The following is a 13,818-nucleotide window of genomic DNA, read 5'->3' as shown; positions in this document are numbered from 1 at the left end:
AACGCGTGCATCCCTTTAAAAAGTCTCGTTCGGATTTTACATCCATTAAAATTTACAAAATTGATATCAGATTAGAAAATAGCAATCTTTTTCACGAGTCAGTTTTCACAATCAGCCTCGCAGGCTCAATCAGGCTAAAAGAATATCTTCGACTGGACTGTCAACAAGTGCATCCCAAGAATATCATGGACGCGAGGCAAGGTTGAGAAAAATTGATGAGCCCAATTGGAGTATCTTATCAATCGCGAGTATCGTCACGCGAGCGATATATTGCGGATCATTAAAATCCCAATGAATTCGCGCGATATTACCGCGAAAATATTTTCGTGTGGGAGATCGGCAATTTATTTACGCCAGGCAATCACGCGCGGCACGCATGATACATGATGACGGCGGTACATGATATACAGCGGTACAGCCGCGCACGGAGGTCCCTTGAACCTGTGGGGAAAAGGTTAAACGGCCGGGTATGATAGCGTCTTGTCTATATTGGATCCTCCTTCACGGAACGATCGACGCTGTTAATGTCGCGATTTCTTTGGACCTGTCATCCAGCGCCTGCAAAAAGATCGCAAATCCATCCGTCCGCGCTCCGTTAACAATCGGAGCAAAACGCGTAACACGTGATTGCCAATGATTCATCGTTGTATTTTCCCATTCACAATCCCGCCATTAAACTCGCGGGATATACATATCTTCATCGTCACGACAATACTATTTTCGAAGCTTCGAATTTTGGACAAGTGATTTTCGCGACGAATATTAAGCAATTAAATTCTATAACTCCCTCTCAGATTTCCTTCGCTCAGTGCCATCTCGCTTTTCTTTTCGTACAGAAGTAACTCGTTATATTGCTCTACATTTCTCGAATCAAAAGTCCTCTGCTTTACTCACTTATTATCTCTGTTTTTCACTGTAGAACTCGTTGTGCACATATTAATATGCATTATATTTGACGAAGACCTGCAAGACCTTTCTATATATTATATATTAATATTATATATTATATATTAATTTTTTCAATTTATTTATTTTATAAATATAAAACTCAGGTTAGGAATAAAACCAATATTTAAGCTGTAACCTCGTCGCCTTTTACCTGCAAATGTTTGTATTTTAAACTCCATCTGACTATTAGTTAACATAAGCCTATCTTTTATTTGCTTACAATAAAGTTCATATTATTATTATTATTATTATTATATAATACGGCATTGTGCTAATGATCTGATTATGCACACAGCTCCGCTGAGATCTCGAACAAGTCAATACTAGTTCTTTCCAGCGAGCGAAACCTCTTCGCCGGCCGCCAGTTCGGGCGATAAACGACGAAAATAAAACGAGCAAGGCAGGCTTTTTACGCAACGGACCGTGGACGGCGATAATTAGTTCGAATCGTTGTGAAAAGTTTCACGGGCGAGATCGAGTGCGAAAAACGCGAGTAAATGTTTGGCCCGAGCATTTCGAAAATGAGAAAGGTAGATTAATGCTGGGGTTACAGAGACGGCCGATGGACGATGGAAAATTTCCTGGTTTGCTTTACCGTTCATATAGCAGGACATTCGCGGCGGTCATGGCATAGCGGCATTTTAATAACGGAGTACCGCGGTAATGTATTAAAGATAATTCCGCCGCAGCATCGCAGAGTTATAAAATACAATAATAAAAGTAGATTTTTTTGAATTTAGATATATAACAATTTATAAGAGGATAGGTTACATGTTCTCTTAAAAATATAAATCATTTAATAAAAAAGGGTAAGATATATGATGTAAGTAAATAAAAATTTATTATTAGAAATAAATATCACGAGATTTTTTGTCCTTTGTTACAGCAAAAAGTAAAAGGAGAGAGACTCTTGTATACATTTATAATAAATTATATCAAATAAATTCAACGCTTTGAAAATACATGTCCATTGAACCGTGTTCAATCGTTAATTCCATTATTAGCGTGTATTTGTTGTACGCATGCTGTAAATATTGTAACGCATATAACATGTCCGATCGGCTGATTCGTATCGAGCCTAACGATGAGGTCACGAGTTCTCGCTGCCGATGTAGGTCAATTAATTCACAGTATCGATTTTCTTTGAGGAGCAACGACGCTCGCAAGGGCATTCTTCCCAAGGGAATTCAGCACTTGGTGAATCAACTGTTTTTTTTTTCTATTCTCGTGAAAAACCTTTGTCCGATGAGTTCGATCGGAGCATGAGAAATGTACATTTGCATACAATATCGCTATAAATCTTTTCTTCCCTTCCGCCCTCCCATCCTCCCCTCTCCCTCGTTCCCAAAGAAAACGGCAGTTTCGCAATATTAGGATATGCACGTTAAGCTTACGGCATGGGGGTAAAACTCACTTTTATGTTGACCTTTCTGCGCGATTACCATCAAACTGGAGTAAACTTTACGAGCGGCATTCAAAAAGGGTACGTCGTTACGTATACGATCATACGCGTCGCGGTAAATGTAAATCACGGAAATTTCAGAGAGTCGCCGAGCTACAGACGGGAGCGAAATAGTACATACATGAAAATGCAGATATACGCGGAATCCGCGAAATCGCTATGTTCTGATTGGTCGGCGGGCAATTCCTCGGCGCGGGATTTCGGTGCTGCATGTGTGCGTATGTGTATATATATATGTGTGTGTGCGCCAAGAGTGTGAAAACAAACCGTAAAACGTATTCCGCGCCAGACGCATAAATAAGCTGGCGTAAATCTGCCGAAGAGAATGTATTTCAGCGTGGTGCATAAGTGCTGCTTTGAAACTCTTAAGTAAATCGATCCGATCGATTTATTTAAGAGCTTCAAAGCAGAGCGAATTTTGGCGATTCTCGCAAGCGGCATCGATTGGGAAATCCCGTCTAACAAAACTGCGTACACGAGCTGACGGGCATTTTATTATCATAAGTATACAGAAAGTGAACAGACTGGTAAGACGACTGAGACGAGCAGTTTTAGCAAAGGACGCGGGAAAGATTGAAACTGTCTGCTTTTCGTCGTCGCGTCGAATTCGCGTGAAATATTAAGTACAACAAAATAGTAATTCTCAAGTATAATTTTCATCATTACGCCGTGATATTAACAACAATAAGCGATGTCCTTGGATTTTTAATACGCGGTTACAATATCCGCGACGAGGCTTTCGCCGTCGATTACGCACAATGGAATGAATTACGGCTGGTGATCCTATCCAGCGCCAGCCTCACGGAATCGATGGATTTATACACGAGCGCTTTGCGCGGCGCGGGCGACGCCACTCCCGCGTCGATTCGCACGGAGGAATCGGCCTCTGTGTGTAATCAAAGCGCAGCCTCGATGACTCGGTCACGTGCGCCACGCTTACCGATATAAATCCCGGATGAAACGCCGGCGCTTCGATCCAACGCGTCCGCTTTCGTGGATGGGGCAGACGATTTTGAATGAAGTTCTGATAAACACAAAAAATTCCGCCCGGGGTAATAGCCCCGTCCGCTGTTAGCGATTCGCAGGTCCCTGCCTTTAATCGAGAGAAAAAAAAATACGAGCTGCCGATTCCTCGTACGTCACGTAGTCAGGTCAAGGTAGTGCATTTGTAAGACGAGAAACGTGACCTCGCGGATTTAATGAAACGAATGAAAGATATGAAAGGAGACGTACATAAGAAGTAAAAATGAATGTGTCGATTTGAGAGAAAATTCGAGTTATTTCTCGATCAAAGTAGAAAAATTCTTAATTATAATTACATTATTTGTTTGAAATAGAATGACTTACATGTTGAAAACGTAATCATTTTTTTTTAGAATAGCAAAAAATCTAATAAAAGTAAAACTAATTCAAATATGTAAATGGCTCCAGGAGTACAAGAATAATATGTATTTTTTCCACAAAAGATTGAATTGTTCCTTCACATAGCGTAGTAGCGTTCAATAATTTTTTATTGGAAAATTCCTATTAATTTTCTCCGATCAAAAAATTCAATTTAGATAACAATTCCAAAGTTCTGTCAAAACTTATTTTTCTTCAAATGTATAACGGCATTTTCAACTGCAATATATTTTTATCATATATATGTGACAGCGCGCGGAAACGTGACTAAGCGATGTAATATACTTTGTAAAGGTGAACTGCACACGAGTCTCATTAAAATCGAATGTTAAAGGAAAACTGAAAATATGTTACAGAAACTCCGTATTAATATTATTTTTCAAAAATATAGTATAATTGTAAGTAAATGGTTAGTTAGTATGTAGTTAAAATTAGTTACGGGTGACATAGTACAAACGCACTATCACGTTTGGAATATTGTCGTTTGAAGTTAAAATTGATGAGGCTAATGAAAATATTGCTATAAATAAGTTAAGCGAGTCAAGGACTCTATTATTTCCTAGAATTGAAGTTTCCACCTTACAATCTCACGTGCATGACATTTTGCTAAAACTAATAATTCAAAATACCTAGTTTTCCGATAGTCTTTCTTGCGAATTACTAAATAAATATAACACAAACTTTCAACGTGAAAACACGGATAAAATAATAAAGTTATGAAGTTACAGATATAGAGTTCAATAAATGAAGCAACGCCGTAGCTCAATTTTTTCAGCAAGAGTTGAAAGCGACAGCATGATGAATTGACACAATTTCCAGTCATGAAAGCAATTCAAATGTCGCATATCGGAAAACAAAGAAAAAAAGCTCGATAAAAAAACAATTTTTAAAAATCGTTCCATTCTATTATTACTTGTTAATTAGTATGTCAAAGTTTCTATCAAAAGCGTTTTAGCTTGATGTATATTAAAAGTTGTTTTCCCTCGTTAAAATAATGACACATAATTGGCGATTGACGCGAAAGATGTCTTGTCTTCTTTAGCACTTAAATTTAACATTTATCTTTTCGAAAGAGTACCTTATTTCAATCCGGAATAAGAAATTGTAAAAAACTGCAGGCTTTCTCCCCGTCTCACTTCGGTAAGGATTGCCTTAATTTATCAGCGTCGGGAACTCTCCTTTCCGTGGAACTGATATACATGTCATCTTGCTTTCAGAGCACATTTACGTGAACGTCACTTCGACAAACAAGGAACATCGGGATTCTTTTGTGACTCATATATGTCCGGAACAAATGGATGACGTTTCTTTTGTTAACGAGAAGAAAGTTTCGAGTTGACGTAACGTCAAGCATTTGTGCACGTTAGTTTTGGACGTATGGACGTAATAGTCGGGATCATATGACAACTGAAAATGGCATGCACTTCCCCCGGTCGCCGTACCGCTTGCGTTCATGCAAATGAATAATTCATAAGATGAGAATAAACATGAGATATTTGGGTCGCGGTGCAGGAGAAGAAAGACCGCGATAATGAGCGAAACACCGAAAGGAGAAGATGCGCTTTGTTATATTTCACATTTCCCCACGTATATAAAAAGCGAGTTTATAATTATATTTAAAAAATTTGCTAAAGAATACGCCTTCATACGAGCGACTTTAATAAATTGCCTGAAAAAGTAACAGTGAAAAAAAAATGCTTGAAAATTGACCCACAAAAATGATAGAAACAATGAAACAGAAAGGACAATTATTTTCCGCAAATACATAAAAAAATTACGCAATTATTTCATAATATATTACTTCGTTAAAGATGATACGTTCATCATAAATATTAGAAATATTTATTTACGATAAATATTTTTAGTTTGATTTTTGATTCTAACGTTTATGCACGTGGGTAACTCAAGTAGTTTCTAATGAGTTTAAAGAGCCTGCGAAACTCGCTACGAATATTGACATTTTATTGCGGAAGTAGCGGAAAACTACAAGGAGCGAACACAGAAAATTCGCTAATTTCACGACGGCGATTGAAGAACCGCGAGAAAGTTCAAAGGAAAATCTTTAATAACTTTCCCATCGTTGAAAATAATGATGACTTTGCGGAAAAAGGAGATTTTTACTTATGTCAGCTCTTTCAATTACACACATTGCCAAATCGATATTACCTTCGTGTTTGTAAGGATACAAACAGTAAGGAAACTTTTTTTGCGGGTAAACCGTCTTAGAAATTTATATTTTACAACAAACAGGTTAAAGTGTTTACGCTCTTTACGTTTTGACCTTTCAAATTTTTTTTTATTTTCATTTTAATTTTCTGATAAATATTCTGAAAGGAATTCAGGTTAATTGAACACCTACACAAAGAATACGGGGGAGGGGATACACGTGGCGTTTGGGTCAATCAAAGGGTAAAAACAACGTTAAAAAAAAATTATCGATTTAATGCTGATGAAACAGAGCAAAATCGCGCGATCAAAAGTGCAAGAGGCAAACGACACTTTTGCTAAACCGAGATTTGCATTACGGAAAATTGCGACGTCATATTTACTTAAAATTTTAATAACCCACATTTTTATCTATATATGTATAGCATCAAAGAAGTTTAATTACGCGTTGGATCTTGGCTAAAAGCTAAAGTTCAGCAAGAAGTTTCAAAAAGATCCTCCTCCGAAAGAGTGTTCGCACGGAATAGCTAAGAGCAACATTCTTCACGCTTTCATCGCTGAATCCTTGCGCGCGACGTAAAGGAATAAGAATCCATCCTGAAATACGTCAAACCTCGCGATAAATATTCCAAGCGCATAAAAGAATATTCATATTCACGCGAGGACGACTCCCCCAGTCGGCGTGAGATAAATGAGAAAAGTTTCGCGCCAAGTCCCTGCGAAATTTCATTTTATCGGGAAATTTTTCGTGGCCTTGAAAGCCGTCTCAATAAAACGCGGGCTTGAAATAAAGGACAATGGAAGAGCTCCCCCCCTTTCCTCTCTTTGCTAATTTTCACGGTTAGATTTCCAATTTCTCTCTCGCATACCGTGTTGTACAATTATACGCAATTTAGGTAATATGAAATCGCGCGATTTCTCCTTGCTGTCACTTGTAGCTCAAGGGGGAAATAAATTGGTCGCGCTCGCGACTCAAATGATTCCGTTTTCGCGCCGGCTGCACCAACGCGGTCGTGGAAATTGGAAATTCTCGCGACCGGAACGCAAACGATTAATGATCAGCGCGGAAATTGTATGGCTAGGATGTCGAGCGCAGTCAGACGGGTGAAGAGACGATTGTTTCTGTCCGCGTGTGATAAGTGCCTATTATTTGCCAGCAAATAAATACGGCCGCGTTTAATGCGAAAGCATTAAATTCTTTGTTATCGCTGAATCGCGAATTTGTACTTACAATTAGCTAATATTTGAATTTCGAATTCAAATTCTCCCGAGGAATACACGAGATAATCTGTTTATAATCCAACAATAAGTAAACGTTTGGCTTCGTACTTGGCAACATTTTGCACGACTGTGCGCAAACAGAACAAAATCTCATTCTAATTAGCATTGTCATTCAAATAATTTCAAGCAGGAAAAAGTAAAGCTCTTCCAATTTCTGGCTTCGTATCAAATATATAAGTTTCCTGGTAACTGTCTTTCAGAAGAAAATTTGTTTAAGAATACAGAGAATTTATTCAAAGAATACTGCGACCTTTCCAATGGGATCACATTCGCATGACTTCTGCTTAAAATCATTTGAATAACGCATTCCTAAAGCCTGACGGATTTCTCGCGAGACATCTTGTATATGGGCGACTATAACGCGAGACAGAACCTCTTTGAGATTTGTAAGATATACGAGAAATCGAGCGTTGAGAGAACGCGTTGCGAAAGAGTGAAGAGAAATATAAACGGATAAGGTCGTACCTTCAGGGATGCCATGTCCGATACGGATCGATGAGTCTGAATGGTCTCCAACTGGTCTAAGCACCAGTCTAGTTCCTCTATCGTTTCTACAGCCAGCTTCATGAAGGGCTCCTCTGAAAAATCCAAAGAAATAAAATTAATCAAAGTGTTCGCATTCACCTTCTGTCTTTCTCTTCCTAACGAGCGATAAGTCAGCGTTAAAAAATTCTATCTATATAAAAGGCTTCGATTCGAATTCAATTGAGATTTAAAAAACGCTCCGGAATCTTTGATCTATTTTCGTATATTTGAAAGTTTCGTGCAATTCCTCAAAAATGCATGAGATACATGAGATATTTTAAACGCTTCAGAGAATGCAGAGAAGAATAAATATCACTTCCAAAAATAAACAATATTCTAGAAGTAAAAAGGAAATATGAGAAGGAGATAACTGGGAACACACATTCGGCAGTCATAATAATGAATGTATTTTTTAAGGGGAGGCCGATGGAATTGGTTAAGAGCCTTACAATTTCTTTTAATAAACCACACATGGAACGAACAGACGTAATAATTAATGTGACCCAGAAATAGGAAATATAAAATTCTAACTAGAAAAAAAGGTTAATATAAGCTTCTAAAATTAAGAGAAAACGAGAAATTACGACGAAGTTGTTACAATATTAATCAAGAGACAAAATAAAATGTTCTATATTCCTTCTAGGAAAAATTAAAGGGTCAAAGTTTCGGTTCTACTGATAAACAATTGAGAGACGTTATATAAAATAGTGTAATCAACATCATTTAATAAATAAAGGTAAATATATAAGAAGCCGTTAATAACAGTAATAAAAATTGTCAGAATCATTATTCAATTGTTAATACAATGATGATCATTAAATCCCATTAAAAAAGGACTAACGAAATTAATGATACATAAAAAAAGTAATTAATTATTTTGCATTTCAGTGTATTAAACCAAATTAAACGAAGATTAAAGTGCTAAAGATTTGAATGCAGTGCTAACGTTCTGTGCGGATATGCAATTAAGAGATTCATCTGGGAATAATGGAAGACGCGAAGCGAATTGCAACGTCTATTGTATTATTCATTTACCTCCTGGCGCCAAAATCCGTGGCTGAGGCGTACTACTGCCCTGTTGGCCGCTACTCCTTCGTGATCTGCGAAAATAAAAAGAGAGGTAAGTGAATCAGAACTTAAGCCAACCTCGTAATGTAATAATGTCAAGCAAATATGTTAATCCACTTACTTGTTCGTCGGTACATTCGTGAGCGACAAGAAATTATTCCTGACCGAGCGCAGAGAAGCAAGAATCTGTGCGAAGGGTGTAACGATGAGGTCCTCGCCATGGCTGTAATCGAAAGAAAAGGCACAGTTCATCAACGATGTCTCGTTTGTCTCGCTCGTGTGTTAGGAGGGTCGGATTTTAACGGCCTTGCTACGAATTATTTGCTAGAAAAGTCAGCGATCTACTTCGCTCTGCGGTAAGTCGCATGCAGGCAGTGATACAACGCTACATAAACGTGAGAGAGATTCTCATTCTGTTTTTTCACGCTCATATACACACGTATACATACATTAAATATGTACACAGGACACAGACACGTGCATACATTTCGTCAGAGACGCGTAAAAAAATAATCGTCGGATCGCGGATTGAAGAAAGAAAAAAAAAGAGAGAGAGGTTAGAGCGCGCTCCGCGAAGCGCGCGATTTCATGCGAAAAGCTCTAATTTAATAAATCCGCGTACTTTTCACGATGAATATACGCCGCTTCGCGAGAATAGGATTGCGCCGATAGGATTGGCTTATGGCGCTCAAATAAACTGTGTCTTTTCGGTACCTCTGAGATAAAGGCAAGCCAATACGCTGAAATATATCTCTATTTGTTGAGAGACATTGCGGGGCTTCTCGCGCGCGCGTTCGCAAGCTCGATATCGTAAACGGATTCCGAGTCGCCGCGATAGTATGCAAAACAAACATCCGATCGGCGAAGTGACGAAAGATTACGTTGAAAACGTAACTCCGAAGTTCGTTCGAAGAGGCCGCGGATATTCCTTACTCTCCGCGCTACCAATTCCACTTGATATCATTCGTGCGATCGTACGTACGACCAGCCTCTTGTTTATTACGCTTACGCAGGCGAATATCCCAGCTTTAGTCAAATTGGATGCCGCAACGCGGGTATAACCATGTGTCACGCGCCCGACTTATCGCGCGCATCGAATTTTGGTCTCCCTTCTTCGTTCTCGCGAGAGCGTATATATTCGAAGCATATCTCCGGACCACTTCCCTCCGCTCGCTCGCCATTTGTTCCGTAGATTAAGCTCCGTGTTTTCCGATTCCTACGCATATCTAACGATCTGCACGCTCGTTACCTCACACGCCCCATTTTTTTCTCTTGTCCATCCCCATAACGTAGCCTGATAGCACGCACGTGTGCGTTAATATATAATACAGTCGTTTAATATATTCCGGATAAAGGGAGACATAAAGTGTATCGCGCGCGATTACTTATTTTACACTATTATTACCGGCGGATACTTCGCGGTTATACGGGTGGGTAAACGTGCATGCATAATAAGCGAGATTACAGAGGATTTTGCATCAGACGGGTCTTAAGCCCACATCCTCCTGCGTGTAGACGGATAATTAACAATATCTGCCGGTGCGACAACAGACAAATATCTGCAATGTTCCGCATATGCATAGCCCATATGTCCTAATATATCCCATGTGAAACAACGCAAATATATAAGCTTGACAGATTGTATCTTCTTTCGATCCCTTATCGATAAAAACGACGCAAATCGGTAGGGAGGGCTTTAAAAGTGCCCAAGTCTGCAGCACACTTCATCTGTTACAATTAATTCCAGTTTTCGCTGAAAAGCGCCCCTCGAAAAACCGTTGTATATCTGTCATAATCGATCATCACTTGTAAAAAGAGCCAAGAGCGATGTATCGCGCCCAGATTCAGTTCTGCGCACTTCTTTCTCGTTTCCCCGCAACGACGTACTGGGAGCGTATATATCGCGCCCCAGTTAAAGGAAATATACTCCTCCCGACAAAATTGTGCATAACGTACGCCGGGAGAAATTCGTGTGCGGCGTAATCAGCAATCATTATTCATCCCCCTGCTTTTCTCCCATCTCCCGCGAGAGAAAATTACGTTTCTCCCTCCCCCGGGAACAATATCATGGGAGCTGAATAATTTTGGCAGTTACCCGTTCCACCTTCCAGCGCGGGATTACCGCGAACGACTTTTAATGCAACGAGAGAGAATCTTCGAGATAGAATAGCGCAAATACCCGTCATCAAATAATTACTAAATCAACCGTGCTTGTTCGATATTAGAAATAACGAGTAAATTGTACCGCTGAAATGTAAAGAAATAACGAATAATGCGAATAACATCTTAACATTAGATATATACTGTTATCTCGGAAATCTGCATTTAATTTGTTTACGTTATAATAAAATAATTATATAAACATGGATATTGCAATATATCGCCTTTTAGAACTTTATTATTATTATCGCATACTGACAGTTTGCCGAAATATCGCGCGTGTATGTGTACGCAATTAACATAATATAATTATCATCAACGTGTAATTACAATAAATTCATACTTCAATACCTCCGGATAGCAATATCTCAATTTATTTAAGTTATAATTGGATAATCTGTATAAAAGTTGATATTGAGATACTTCTTGTGCTTTATTAATATGCATTCCCGCGAATAAGTCAAGAGATTCGGTGTATATACACGCCGGTATCAAAAGGTCATTAAATCAATTATGACATAATTACAATAAATTTGTCTCAAGTTACTTCTCGACATAATACTTGAATAAAGTGGATATTCTAAAGTGGGTATAATTTTCTGCTGCTCGGATATATGTTCGTTGCAACGTGCACGGATAAGGATCTTGATCTAAAATTAAATGCCGTGAGTAGCAGTCATGAGGATCACGCGATACGTAAAAGTTCATTACTTAATACAAACAATAATTAGCGACATACGTTCCGCTGTCGTGAGGATAACATTAATACGCTGATTAAGTTGAGATATGCACAATTCTGGAGTGCGCTAAAGGATCGCGGAGTAATCCTAATTAATTGCGTACATCAAACGAGATACGCAGTAACAGATAGTCAAAGGAAGTGAGAATAAATGGTGTGCCAGGAGAGATGCGCCAACAAATGCGTATGCTTAAATTAATGAAATTAAGACGCACAATGTACGCGGGTTAATTTATATTTATTCTCGTCATGTGCAAAATTTAGAAAATTTATTCGCGCATGAATATTCTTTTCAAAATAATCGTGTCATAATTTATAATTAAACATATGCTGAAAGATATTTCTGTTGATAAATATCACGCAATTTTATAGGATTGAGATATTATAAATTAATACGTTGTGCGTCAAAAGATTATAGAATATATTTTAATAGAAATCACTTCGTGTAGAATTACGTAGGCGAATATATAATAGTATATATGTATATATATCCGTTTTAGAGTCAAGCTCTTCCCTATGAATATCACAGAAAGGTCATAAGTTACGGGAAATGCCGATGGTATTCTCTATATAATGCGTCGGCAGTGCCATTAATTATTTAAAAAATAATTTTATGTCAATCACACAGGCGACAGAACATCCATAATCACAATGGTCGAACGTCTATAAATAAAAATATGTCGTTTCTCCATGCCGTTTACATTTAAATAAATTTACTTATTATACAAATAAACAGCGAAACTCATTCAAAATCCATTCCTGCTTCATTAAAATCTGTATTGACCTCGACGCGACATTTTCATTTGCCGGAAATGAAAATAAACACAGGTACAAATCTTCCCTTCCCAAGTGAGATGGAAAATAAGTTTCCCCGTCGCGGTGATTTAATTGTATTCCGCTGACTATGAGAAAAATATTGGGTGAACGAAAAGAAGAAAAGCACTCCCTTTATTCTCTCTTTCTCGCGACGATAAAATATTGCGATATGAAATGAGTCTTGCGTCGGTTTCTCTGACGTGAGAATAGCAAAAACGCAGCAATCCACGTAGGAATACGTTTTATCAAGAAGTACGTTATCGCTGTAATATCTGTATTGCGCGGGGGAGGTTCGTAGATTACAGAAGAATTCCATCTCCCGTCGTACACATGACGGTGTACGCGTGGCAACATTGTCATAGCTTAACTCATTCTACTTCGATCCAGAGAGAGAGAGAGAGAGAGAGAGAGAGAGAGAAAGCGAGCGGGAGAAAGAGAGAGACGGGTTTTCCAAAATGCATTTTATACCGGCGCGTTTTCGTCGCAGATTTCCCAAGAAAAACGTTACAATACTCGCAACATACGTCGTTCCGAACGATAATATCACCGAGGAATGATTTAGGAGCGAGATTAAATTTTATATATCTGCCATACGTCATCGGGTCTACATTGTGATATAAGAATGCTTTTATAAGGCTGACGTTGTAAGCCCGAAAATAAATAAGCTCGACCTGCCCGAGTGAATTGCTCGAGTGAAACTCTCGGGCGACGCTACTGGCGAAGGATCGCCCCGGTATAATAATAAAATGTATAATCTTAAAAACTCTCGTCGCGTAATTCTCTTTAAACATCGAAGGGTAAACATCGAAGGGTAAACATCGAAGGGGAAGTCGTCCGGGTATCCGGATATGTCTCACGAATGGAGTCGTCGAAAGAACCGGCGGGCGCAAAAATATACGGCGGACGACGTTCCATGAATTCCTGGGCAAGCAAACGACTTTTCATCTCGTCGCGGGTCAGACACGAGCGGCAATAAATTCCGATAAATTGCGAGCGGGTAACCGCGCAATCGTATCCGACTCGAAATTTGGAATTCTAGCATTGGCAGCGTAAAACGCTAATGCAGGCAAATGCGGAGGAAAATTCGAATGAAAACGTATAAATAAGGGAAACAGTGGTATTTATTTCTCTCGCTGCTTTTGTCATTTTTTTGTTCTGTAAAATGCATGCGATAAAGCAATAAAACTCGAGTGAAACATCATTCTTCCAATATAATTACTGAGTACGATGGCATTACTTTTCTTTTTCTTCC

General features: G+C 38.7%; 1 protein-coding gene across 1 annotated transcript in view; it reads right to left on the bottom strand.

Annotated features, from left to right (window-relative positions):
* LOC105448278 (cAMP-specific 3',5'-cyclic phosphodiesterase) overlaps nucleotides 1-13,818 on the bottom strand; it is a 139,291-nt gene that overhangs the window by 35,798 nt on the left and 89,675 nt on the right. The window contains exons 6-8 of the mRNA XM_011686779.1: nucleotides 8,973-9,074; nucleotides 8,819-8,883; nucleotides 7,724-7,836 (exon numbers count right to left, since the gene is read on the bottom strand). Coding sequence (XP_011685081.1) covers nucleotides 7,724-7,836; nucleotides 8,819-8,883; nucleotides 8,973-9,074 — 280 coding nt within the window. The remainder of the gene's footprint in view (nucleotides 1-7,723; nucleotides 7,837-8,818; nucleotides 8,884-8,972; nucleotides 9,075-13,818) is intronic.

Source organism: Wasmannia auropunctata, unplaced genomic scaffold (genome assembly GCF_000956235.1).
Source record: "Wasmannia auropunctata unplaced genomic scaffold, wasmannia.A_1.0 LD336088.1, whole genome shotgun sequence".
NCBI classification, from domain to species: Eukaryota; Metazoa; Arthropoda; class Insecta; order Hymenoptera; family Formicidae; genus Wasmannia; species Wasmannia auropunctata.
The sequence above is the reverse complement of the archived record's forward strand: the minus strand, read 5'-3'. Positions and strand labels throughout refer to the sequence as shown.